We start from the raw sequence: 11,763 nt of genomic DNA on the forward strand, positions 1-11,763 counted from the left end.
AACCCTTTGGGACATCAATCTCTCTTTGTTTAGTTTGTATGCTATGCCCATACCTTTGGGATCAATTGACGCCCTGTGGGCCTGAAGGCTTCAAACCAGCGGGATTCGACACTGACCGAGCTGAAACGTTAGGAACACTGACTATGTTGTGTCAAGCCGTGCGTCATCTTTTTCTCCACAGTATGTGACTCACCTCAAATTTCAAAAACTGAACTGCCTGAATTAAGTTGTTTTTTAATTAATTAATTAATTTATTTATTTTTTTACAGATGCAGCGTTTCTGGGATAAGGAGGAACAAAAAGGCTTTATGCAGTATCTGTTAATTGATGGCAATTATTTATACATTAAAATATTATTATCAGTAAACATATATATCTGCATTTGCATTGGTAAGCCATTTAGGGTTCAAATCTAACTTCCTTGAGGGTAGAGCCCAAAAAATCTTCTGTTTTTGCATTCATAAAAATGTTAACATCCAAAAAAAATTAACAATACTTATGCATGATTACATAAAATAAAACCCTGTATTAACATCACTAGTGGAGATGGAATGGGCACATATTCAGTTCTTCATATCCACAAATGATTGTAAAATCGGCCCAAAAAAAAAAAATTGAAATCCTAATTTACAGAGTTGAAGACCTGTGGATATTTCATGTTACTGATGAAACAAAAAGTCCCCTTTGTCCCGACTTGTCCACACACAGACAAGTCGGGACAAAGAGGAGCTTCAGCTGGGACTCTGAGGAGCCTCTCCTCCTTCAGGCTTCCGCTGGAAGTTTCCCCATCCGTTCAACAGGGGGCAGCGCACTCCACCGACTCACTGCTAATGGCGCTGCTGAGCCCACCGAGGAGATGCATGTGAGCACAGAGCCTTCATTCCCCGTCTACACAAGAGCTGCTCCTTATTTCACCAGCCCACATAGCGGTTACATCACTTACCCTGTACCAGCATTTACCCGTGATGCTCTCCGTTTCTGGCTGTGATGTGTTTTATACCTGACCTGACAGCTTTCTGGAGCACTTTATGATTCCGATACAACGTTAAAAGAAAAAAAATGAAAACAATTTCTGTAGTTGTCTTCAGTAAGAGTGCAAAATAAAATGCATGACAACCCACACTCGCCTGATAGAGACACTAAGTGATGCCAGTGAGTCATAAGCCTCCACATTGTCCTGTTTAAGTTTATGTTGACACAGTACAAAGAAATTGACATGAGAAGTTTCATTTGGAAAGACTGTGAATATCACACCAAAGTTGCTTAGCAAATGCTTATTTGACACTGATAATAATTAACAACAGTGGAACACTAAGGTCTATAAAGCATTATTATCATTAGCACCTACTAATGCCCCAAACTGCATTTTCAATTATTTCCTCTAATATTCTGTCCTTATTAAGGCGGCTGAAGAAAGCATTACAGACCAACTCCAGAAATGATTAAAATCAATGCTCCTAATTTATTCCTTGCTTTTCCAAATGCACATTTTCCACAGTAAACCCGCAGGTCTAAGTAAAAATGACAATGGCTGTAATAAATGAGGTGACAAACTCTGGAATGCGGGTGATTACACCAGAACGATGCTGTTAATTGACGTTTTTAACTAGAGAACTCTCTGGCAGCATTCCAGTGATTGTCACCTCATCTGACCTTCACTATAGTCAGATGTGGAGGAGTGACCAGACAGGAGGAAAAAAAAAAAAAAAAAATCACTGACACACAGCAACTAAACATACTCAAACAGTTAAAGGAGCAGCAGTGGTGGAAAGTAACTAAGAAGAATTTATTCATGTAGTGTACTCAAGTACAATTTCAGGGTATTTGTATTTTACTTGAGTATTTCTATTTTATTTATACTTGCTTATACTACTGCTTCACCACATTTCAAAGGGAAATATCATACGCTTTGCTCTATTATATTTAGACAGATACAGTTACTGGATAATTTCATTTTCAATTTAATACAGTAGCTACTATTCTGTAGCTTCTACCAAATAATTATGTTATATAATAATAATAATCTACACTATTATCACACTCTGAAAGGAGCTATTCTGCATGTGTAAATTTACTTTTGAAAACCTAAGTACATTTGCTGATACTTGTGTACTTAAGTAAAACTTTGAATGCAAGACTTTTACTTGTCATTATTACAACTTTTATTCAATTAATAAATCAGAGCACTCCTTCCACCACTAAGGAGCAGTGGAAGAGTTTACTGATCAAAAACACTCACTGAATGTTTGAACACAAAGTAACAGATTGAGCACAGAGATCAGAGTGTTGTGGCTAGAAAGTACAACCTTTTCCCGCCATTAAAATGCTTCTCCTACCAGGGGAGGTATGGCTATAGTCTGACACCAAGAATATTCAGCTGTGGAACATGATAACGTGATGCTGTGTATAAAATAATGAGAATATTAGAGAACCCTGGATAATGTCAAGTGTTTCAAATCTCAGTGACCTCGGTGTCTAACCAATACTATTTTGTAAATCTTTTTTAACATTTTATTGAAAAAATAAAGTGCTCCAGAAAGCTGTCAGGTCAGGTATAAAACACATCACAGCCAGAAACGGAGAACATCACGGGTAAATGCTGGTACAGGGTAAGTGATGTAACCGCTATGTGGGCTGGTGAAATAAGGAGCAGCTCTTGTGTAGATGGGGAATGAAGGCTCTGTGCTCACATGCATCTCCTCGGTGGGCTCAGCAGCGCCATTAGCAGTGAGTCCATGGAGTGCGCTGCCCCCTATTGAACGGATGGGGAAACTTCCAGGAGAAGCCTGAAGGAGGAGAGGCTCCTCAGAGTCCCAGCTGAAGCTCCTCTTTGTCCCGACTTGTCTGTGTGTGGGCAAAGGCTGCTGCTCCGCTCTGACCGGCACTCTGGACGGAAGAGAAGCTGCGGGGGGCCGAGCTGAGGGACTTTCTCTCTTCAGGAGGGATTCGATGGAGAAAGGACTGCTGAACTTCAGCTCACATCGGATCTGAACAGCTTTGCAGGACGCAGGCTCAGGAGAGCGGGGAGCTGAGCAGTGCTCTGATGGTCTGCTCATGTTCTCCGTTTCCACTTTGGAGGCCAACTCAGGGAAGAGCTGCAGGATTCCTTTGAAGTGACGACGCACCATCTTTGCTGTGATCTGACTGGAGTCCAGTTTCCAGTAGTTCCTCTTACTGTCCCGTGAATCTGGGATCACTGGAATCTGAAAACACAACTGAGTTAAGAGTTTGTGCAGACAGAGGTCATTTGTTCCTTTAACAACATAATTCATATGCTCAGTGGAATATTAAAGCTGCTGGAATAATTACTTACCTTGACAAAACACGTGTGGGTTGATAAACAGACTCTGATGTTGTTCTCAACAGATTTTCTGTCTTCCAGGATTAGTGGTGCCAGTCTGTCCATCAACTAGAAAACATCGGGGTGAAATTTAAGTTTTAGGACCACAATTTGTGTTTCACAATGCAAAAGTCTTAGAAATAACCATCGGAACTGGTTTGGCTGTTCCGTACCCGAGTAAAAGTGAGCATCTTGCCTGGAGCGTCTTGGAGGACGACAGCGATCTTGGCCAGGTAGGTGGTGCCCTTCCTGAACAGACCTCGCTGATGTAGCTGACCTCCAAACCCCTCGGTCCTGTTGTGCATCTTGTTGGTTGGAGAGTCAAGTCCCACACACAGAGTAGCGCTGGCTCAGTGTCACTCAGTGCAGATGTGGACCTAAAGCGCTCAGCCCTGGATATAAGTCCTGTCGGGACAATAGGACATTAGAGGGTGTGCACTGCAGGTTAATGGGGACCTTTTCATGAGCAGACGAGCCATTACAGCTGGAGGTGGAGCCAATGATCACAGGGATAATTCATTTTCAAAAACTTCATCAGCATATCTGTCTGGATGCTCTGAGAGTTTATCTGCATCTTTACAATAGGGGAAACATTTCTCCATTTACTCCCTAAACATTAAATAACACAAGATTAAAAGTTGTTGTGTATATGCTGTTTTTCTTATATAGAATTCAAATTAGTGTGAAATCACTAAGTTTCCTGCTGAAGGCACAGTCCAATTTTGTTTTGAGGCATTGTATAACTAATTTACTTTTACTTTTTTGTTATATATATTTTATATTATGTCTGTTTAGAGACTATTAAACAGAGCCAAAATATAAATAAAAATATCAAATAAGCTTCCACTTAAAAATGATAGTTCTGTGTGCAGGGTTTCAGGTCTTAGTGGACACATCAGCATGTTGCCACATTACAGTCACAAATGTAAATCTTTCATACAGAGAACATTTGATAAGTATAAAAATTTGCCATTTACTGATATTCAAACCTGTGGCGCATCAAGTGTTGACTGCAAATTGATTAAACAAGAATTAAAGATGCTGGGCATTCTTTGTCAGATATTGGCTACTTGCATAGTCCAATATAGCTCCTATTGTCTAGAGACAGTTTTGAATTTACTAAGCAATATTTGGACTTTCTCTAATATTTTGTACAGGGGTGATTTAAAAAATAAATAATGAATATTTTGGACAATAAACTAGTGAGCCACTTCACAAACAAATAAATCACTCTTGCAGACAAAGGCTGTAATAAACATGGCGACAAACCCTGGAATGTGACAGTTACAACAAACACGGTGCTTTTGACTGGAGAAGCCTCGAGTTACATTCCAGTGATTTTCACCTCATCTGAGCTTAGATTACATTCAGTGGACTGAGCAGACAGCTGGAGGATTTCACTAACACACAGTGTAATGTTTTACATCACACTGCTTTAGTTTCCAGTCTTTCAGGATAATAATGCAATCATTTTTTGTACAACTTTTTCTTTTAATCACAGTCAGCATCCGCATTTGATCGAATTTTGTTGCTCTGGACATAAAATCTTACTGAAAACTTAATGACTTCATCTTCATTGTAAGATGAATAACTAACTCTGAGAAATGTCCGTAAATTAGATCATCAGAATCAAGCTGAGAGGTGACATGTTTCTTCTTTTTTCACTGCTGTTTCATTTCAATTTACATGAGCAATATGGTGATTTCTGATAGAAATACTGGGAACCTTTCTTTTATCACCTCTACATCACAACCTCCCTCAATGCAACCACCAGACTGAACGTGCGTGTCAGCTTATATTACATATAACATTGTCATTTTAACTAAAGGCCAGACATTTCTTCCAAGTGTTGTCTGACAACCTTCCTGAGTAAAACCCCTATTTGGAAGCCCCTAAATTCTCGACTGACCTTTTTCCGGGTTCAGGAATGTTCTAAAGAAAACTAAACCTGGGTCTTTGAACAGGACCAAAGAGCAGCTGAACAGCACACCTTCAATCAAAGACAAGTGAAATCAGCTGGTGTAGTGTTTGGTCAAACCGGAATCGCGCAGACTCACATCCGTTCATCGGAATCAATTTCTGCCCTTGTTCTTGCACAAAGCATTCAGCACAGGTAATGTGGTCATGCATCTGAATGAGGATCACCGATGCAAATGACCTTCATCAATAGGCAATAGGTTCGGCTTTAAAGGAGTGATGAGTGATGTGCAAACTGGTGGAATGTGATTAGATTGCTCACTGGAATGTCAGCGTCTCTCGACTGTGTATTGTGCCAACCCTTTTATGTTTATATTGTCTCCTACAGCAACTTAAAAAACAAGGCCGACCACAAAGTTTGGGTTATGATTACTTTTCACAGTATCACACACTGGAGAGGGACCATCACACACCTGCAGATAGTTGGGAATCAGCTGCTTGATAAATTTATAATTTAACTGCCTTGTGTCATTTTCTCTAATATTTGAGTAACAGTACAATAAGTGTGTATATTTTCCCTCTGTTTCTGTGGTATATCACTGTTAATGCGGCCTGAAAACCAAGACAGGCTGCTTGCCCTTAGAATCATACCTGTTAGAAATCCAGTGTGTGATTTTTCTGATTTGACTGACATCTGATTTATTCGTAAAATCTCTAATGAAATGTTTTTAATGTTTATATGCATGTGATGTTGGACATTCATTGCTTTATTTAAAGTTGAGATCGTTATGTAAGATTGGGTAAGGAGTAACAAAGAGGAAGATCAGACTTTAGCACATTCAGATATGCTGATGAAGTTTTTGAAAATGAATTATCCCTGTGATCATTGGCTCCACCTCCAGCTGTAATGGCTCATCTGCTCATGAAAAGGTCCCCATTAACCTGCAGTGCACACCCTCTAATGTCCTATTGTCCCGACAGGACTTATATCCAGGGCTGAGCGCTTTAGGTCCACATCTGCACCGAGTGACACTGTGCCAGCGCTACTCTGTGTGTGGGACTTGACTCTCCAACCAACAAGATGCACAACAGGACCGAGAGGTTTGGAGGTCAGCTACATCAGCGAGGTCTGTTCAGGAAGGGCACCACCTACCTGGCCAAGATCGCTGTTGTCCTCCAAGACGCTCCAGGCAAGATGCTCACTTTTACTCGGGTACGGAACAGCCAAACCAGTTCCGATGGTTATTTCTAAGACTGTTGCATTGTGAAACACAAATTGTGGTCCTAAAACTTAAATTTCACCCCGATGTTTTCTAGTTGATGGACAGACTGGCACCACTAATCCTGGAAGACAGAAAATCTGTTGAGAACAACATCAGAGTCTGTTTATCAACCCACACGTGTTTTGTCAAGGTAAGTAATTATTCCAGCAGCTTTAATATTCCACTGAGCATATTAATTCTGTTGTTAAAGGAACAAATGACCTCTGTCTGCACAAACTCTCAACTCAGTTGTGTTTTCAGATTCCAGTGATCCCAGATTCACGGGACAGTAAGAGGAACTACTGGAAACTGGACTCCAGTCAGATCACAGCAAAGATGGTGCGTCGTCACTTCAAAGGAATCCTGCTGCTCTTCCCTGAGTTGGCCTCCAAAGTGGAAACGGAGAACATGAGCAGACCATCAGAGCACTGCTCAGCTCCCCGCTCTCCTGAGCCTGCGGCCTGCAAAGCTGTTCAGATCCGATGTGAGCTGAAGTTCAGCAGTCCTTTCTCCATCGAATCCCTCCTGAAGAGAGACAGTCCCTCAGCTCGGCCCCCCACAGCTTCTCTTCCGTCCAGAGTGCCGGTCAGAGCGGAGCAGCAGCCTTTGCCCACACACAGACAAGTCGGGACAAAGAGGAGCTTCCGCTGGGACTCTGAGGAGCCTCTCCTCCTTCAGGCTTCTCCTGGAAGTTTCCCCATCCGTTCAACAGGGGGCAGCGCACTCCACCGACTCACTGCTAATGGCGCTGCTGAGCCCATTGAGGAGATGCATGTGAGCACAGAGCCTTCATTCCCCATCTACACAAGAGCTGCTCCTTATTTCACCAGCCCACATAGCGGTTACATCACTTACCCTGTACCAGCATTTACCCGTGATGCTCTCTGTTTTCATTTGTGAAAATGTTTTTCCTTCTTCCAAGTTGCACTTTTATATGTTTTATGTTTTTGTGCAGAATATACCCTTCAGTGAGATTTTTCTTTTGGATCAGACACACTTTCAAATCACACAAGGCCCATAAATGGTCTCATGTGTCTCCTGAGGATTTCATTTATTTGTAGCTGAATATCTAGTAGATGTTCTACTTTAAAGACTTGAATAATGTTGTTCAACAGACTAGTTGTGTGTAATGTGTTTTATTTAGGAAATTTTATACATTTTTAAAAATTTTTATTACGTTTCTTTGTGTTTGAGGTCAGCATATGACCACAAGAGGGCAGAATAGTATTTCAGAGTTGAACTTGAAATTCAGTAATTGTCAACACACTCAAACAATTAAAGGAGTTTCTTTAACATCCTTTTACTTTGTCTGACACTGCTATTTACATTTTATTGATCGTGACCACTGTTACTTGTATACTATTTGGTCTCAAGGGGACAGAGGCTTTAATCTCAACTGAAAATGTAGGTCATGCCATTATAAAGCTGAAAAAACACTACAACTGACTGATGGAGCAACACAGCAGAAACTACTATCCATACATTTCACCACTCAGTCTGGCTGCTGTTGCTAAATTCGAACATTTGAACCTTTTTCCCTGAGGCTGCAGTCACCCTTTGTAGTGGTTGACATAATACTGAGTTGAGTGACCACAGAGGCGAGGTTGAGCTGAGCAAATATGTAGTAGATGAAATCTGTTTGCTTGCTTGTCTGGTCTGAACCATAACCCACTTAGTCCACTTGAATATGCTTTGCTATGATTCCAGTTAAAAGTGGAAAGATAGCGGTCACTATATATAACTATATATATATATATATATGTGTATATAAAAACTAGAATTGCCTGGAAATTTGGAAGAGTACAAATGGGTACATAGTACGAACATTAAGAAAGCAAACAGTTAATGTATTGGAGAATGAACTAGGCGGTCAACCATCACCACATTCTGCCGTTAGGTCACTGAATTCATGACCACAGACAGGACGAGTGGTAATTTATGGCCCACACAGTCAACACAAGACATATGAACCTCGTAAACAGGCTTGGTAGCAACAAAGACTGTAAATAGTGTGCAAGCACACTAAATTACTTTTAAAATCCAGTCCGACCGATGCATTTGCATATGCAGTCGTATGTAAGATTTTTTAAATATGATACTCTCATGCACACCAGTGCAAATTCTCCACCATCTTAAATCTCAGTCACCGTAGTCAATTTGTGGTAAATAGGATTTTAATTGTTCTTTTTTTTTTTGCAAACCTAAATTATCTGAAAAATGTGTCAGTTACGAAGAGATTTGGTTTTTTACTTCTGTCGCTAGGCAGCACTCTTACATTATGAAGCAAATAAGTTTATAAATGGTGATAGCTTACAATTGATACGAGGGCAAAGCTTCGATGTTAATCATTATTGATTTTAACCCCCCCCCCCTCACAAGCGCCCTCATCAAGGTCAGGAATTTCTCGCAGATAACATCAGAGTATGCGAGTCCTGTAGTCGAAAGCTCTCCGAGGGAGGTCTGTCATGAGGCAACAACTTAGCTGGACAGAGGGCATGGAAGAAGAGCATTTGAGCATTTGGCATCATATGCCCAGGACATACTTCCACCCCGTAGGATTACGGGTGGATGACCTAGATTGCGACGCGGCCCTCCTGCCCTCCCATCTTTTTTTTTTCCTCCCTCCCTCTGCTGACTTGTCAACAGAGATTACACTCAGAGAGCAGAGCCTGGCAGTCAGACAAAATGGCTCAGCATGTGACTGAGTGACACACTGAGGGACGAGAGACGGAAAAGAAAACACTTTCTTTCCTTTTCTTCACTGTTTCTTATTTTCTTCTCTAATTTATTCCTTATTCTGTGACATTTACAGACTGCCCTTCATCCTCCAGAACAGAACAGGGTTATTTTTCAAACTGCTTTTCTCGGGATAGAGTGGGCCTTGGCTAGGCGCACAAACTGCTTTGTTTTGAATGTTTGCAACCCTAAGAATTTGCAGTGAGACACAAATTTCATAGGAGTGATGATAAAATGATGCCAGTAGATTGAGCTGACAAGATTTCCTTTAATTGCACAGTCAGAGGAAACTGGAGCTTGTCTCTCTGTCTACTGTTAAGGATTAACTTCAGTTGCTGGTTTGTATTTACTGATTGAGTAAACTGGTTCAAGCGTTAATCCCCCCTGAATGCTACAGTGTATTGTACAGAGAATCCTCACTGTACTATTTGCTGTACAGGCCAATAAGTCGCTCTGGATGTCGCAGATTTCCTGACATCACTCTGTGCAAGTGTGTCGCTATTTTGTATGTTTTCCCATCCATCCATCCCTCAGCTGTACCGCTTATCCTTTGAGGGTCGCCAGTCTGTCACAGGGCTTCTGATCTTCTGTCCTTGCCACTGAACGAAAAAATGCCTCTCCTCTCCTTTCAAATAAGAATTAACCAAATTATGCTCTGGGTCAATAACACAAGCATTTGCACAGTCACGTTTAATTGTTTTGATTCTGTTATTTTGGTGATTTGTTACAGTAATAAAGGTACTGATGCAGAAGAGCTTGCCTGATTGCCTTTGGCTTTTGCCTCTCAGCGTGTATGTGTGTGGGTGTGTGTGTGTGTGTGTGTGTGTGTGTGTGTATTTCAGGCTAATCTCCAGAGTTGTTCTGCAGCTTGTAGGCCAGGAGACACAAACGCACTAATTTTAGCTCCCAAACTTCCATTTCCTCCCATTTGAGAGTCTGCTGAGTAATGAAAACGATATGTTACTGTCATTATTACTTCATTTCTCATGCTTTCTTTGTAACATTATAGCAAATTCTACTAAAAAAAATGCCGTAAAAAATGCTGCAACTTAACCATCTGGTTTTGTGTAAAATGAGAGAAAGATCATCCACCTTTGGTAAGACAGTAGGAATATTACAGTAACACCCAGAGGTGGAAGAATTAACAATAAACAACATAAAGATATTTAATGGGTGAGATTACTTAACATAATCATAAATATAACACTGAAAGGGGTCATTATGCTGCACAATGAGTTAAGAGATCAAATCTATGTACCTTAACCTAACTATTATTTAACTGCAGAACTTCTGACTTGTAATAGAATATCTTTATGTTCATTTATTGTTAATTCTTCCACCACCGGGTGTAACTGTAATATTCCTACTGTCCTACTGGTGGGTGGTTTAACCTATAACAATGCACCGTATCTTATGACCTGATTGTCTGTTTTGTGTGTAAAGTCTTTATCTGCAAAGTAACTATAGCTGTCATATAAAAAGTAGAATCTTTCCCCCTGGGATGTGGAGTAGTATAACATTAAATGGAATTACCTAAATAGGTACGTAAACTTCGTACTTTTAAGTAACGTAACTGGTTACCACGGGTAACACCATGATAAATACAAATACCATAAAGTAAGTTTACTGCAAAACCAGGTATTTATATCATACAGTAGCCTACCAGCCTACAGGCGTGCACTAGTACAGGTTTGTTGTGTTAGACAGATTTGAAATTCTTAGCCTGAATCGAGCGTCCCCCCTGAGCCGTAACGTCCCGGGCGAGTACAGGAGGTGTCCGAATTAAAGGTGTGGCTCTCGGACGCGAGAGGACAAACAAGAACCACGCTGACTTCCGTTCACAACAAATAACAATCGGGGCAGTCACGTCGCGCTCGTCTTCCTCGTCCCGGTCCCGCCCTGCACCTCCCGCTGCAGCTGCTGTCATCCCGTATCCACTGTATCACCGCTGCCGCCTGCTCCCTCCGGCTGCGGGGCCGTGCTGCCTTCAGGCTCTCCCCGTAAAAAAACGACACGTCTCACATTCGGGCCCTTTGGTGATGACCCTTTTTTTTTTTTTTTTTTTTTTTTTTTGCTGTGTCCGTTTGTTTTGTTTTAAAAGCTTCTCTGTGATGCAATAACTCAACAGAAATGATGTAGAAATATCGTAAATTGTACTAGGAAGTTAAACAAAGAGAAAATAATCGACATTCTATAAGTAAAAATCCTGTATAATGTTTTTAACAACACATATGATGTGCTTACCAAATATGATACAGTATCATAAATTAGAATGTGCAAAAGTATAACAATTAAAATTAACATGACCTCAACAAACTACAACAGTAAAACTTACATATTAATGTTTCTGTACTAATAATGTAATATATAACTGTTTAACACTCCTATGTGGAATTTTTCTGCATTGAGTACTTGCTAGGAATATTTTTTACTCTTATTCGAGTGACCTTTTCAATGCAGGACTTTTACCTGAACAGAACATTGCTGCCCCCCTTTAAATACGCTAAT

General features: G+C 40.7%; 2 protein-coding genes across 8 annotated transcripts; one reads left to right on the top strand and one right to left on the bottom strand.

Annotated features, from left to right (window-relative positions):
- Nucleotides 1–1,945: 1,945 nt before the first annotated feature.
- Nucleotides 1,946–5,517, bottom strand: LOC120786854 (forkhead box protein Q1-like). Of its 2 annotated transcripts, none has more exons than XM_040122580.1 (4): nt 5,398–5,517; nt 3,514–3,745; nt 3,314–3,409; nt 1,946–3,203 (listed from the first exon to the last, which is right to left on the bottom strand). In XM_040122580.1, the coding sequence occupies exons 2-4, from the start codon at nt 3,643–3,645 to the stop codon at nt 2,565–2,567; spliced, it is 867 nt and encodes a 288-aa protein (XP_039978514.1). In that variant the 5' UTR covers nt 3,646–3,745; nt 5,398–5,517; the 3' UTR covers nt 1,946–2,564. The 2 variants fall into 2 exon arrangements, with proteins under 2 accessions (XP_039978514.1, XP_039978513.1); XM_040122579.1 differs by lacking the exon at nt 5,398–5,517 and adding an exon at nt 5,250–5,376.
- On the top strand, nt 5,324–7,816 carry si:rp71-45k5.2 (uncharacterized protein LOC560783 homolog). Of its 6 annotated transcripts, none has more exons than XM_040122574.1 (4): nt 5,324–5,453; nt 6,239–6,470; nt 6,575–6,670; nt 6,781–7,816. In XM_040122574.1, exons 2-4 carry the CDS (start codon nt 6,339–6,341, stop codon nt 7,417–7,419), a joined length of 867 nt encoding a protein of 288 aa, XP_039978508.1. In that variant the 5' UTR covers nt 5,324–5,453; nt 6,239–6,338; the 3' UTR covers nt 7,420–7,816. The 6 variants fall into 6 exon arrangements, with proteins under 6 accessions (XP_039978508.1, XP_039978509.1, XP_039978506.1 ...); XM_040122575.1 differs by having other exon boundaries at nt 5,437–5,517; XM_040122572.1 differs by lacking the exon at nt 5,324–5,453 and adding an exon at nt 5,524–5,679.
- The last annotated feature ends 3,947 nt before the right edge of the window (nt 7,817–11,763 follow it).

This window comes from Xiphias gladius, chromosome 24 (genome assembly GCF_016859285.1).
Source record: "Xiphias gladius isolate SHS-SW01 ecotype Sanya breed wild chromosome 24, ASM1685928v1, whole genome shotgun sequence".
Classification (NCBI taxonomy): Eukaryota; Metazoa; Chordata; class Actinopteri; order Istiophoriformes; family Xiphiidae; genus Xiphias; species Xiphias gladius.

Bases quoted from the DNA above. Each gene is read 5' to 3' on its own strand.
- LOC120786854 (XM_040122580.1), bottom strand. From the start codon at position 3,645: ATGCACAACAGGACCGAGGGGTTTGGAGGTCAGCTACATCAGCGAGGT. The intron at 3,410-3,513 runs GTACGGAACAGC...GATGTTTTCTAG, and splicing joins AGATGCTCACTTTTACTCGG to TTGATGGACAGACTGGCACC. The intron at 3,204-3,313 runs GTAAGTAATTAT...TTGTGTTTTCAG, and splicing joins CCCACACGTGTTTTGTCAAG to ATTCCAGTGATCCCAGATTC.
- si:rp71-45k5.2 (XM_040122574.1), top strand. From the start codon at position 6,339: ATGCACAACAGGACCGAGAGGTTTGGAGGTCAGCTACATCAGCGAGGT. The intron at 6,471-6,574 runs GTACGGAACAGC...GATGTTTTCTAG, and splicing joins AGATGCTCACTTTTACTCGG to TTGATGGACAGACTGGCACC. The intron at 6,671-6,780 runs GTAAGTAATTAT...TTGTGTTTTCAG, and splicing joins CCCACACGTGTTTTGTCAAG to ATTCCAGTGATCCCAGATTC.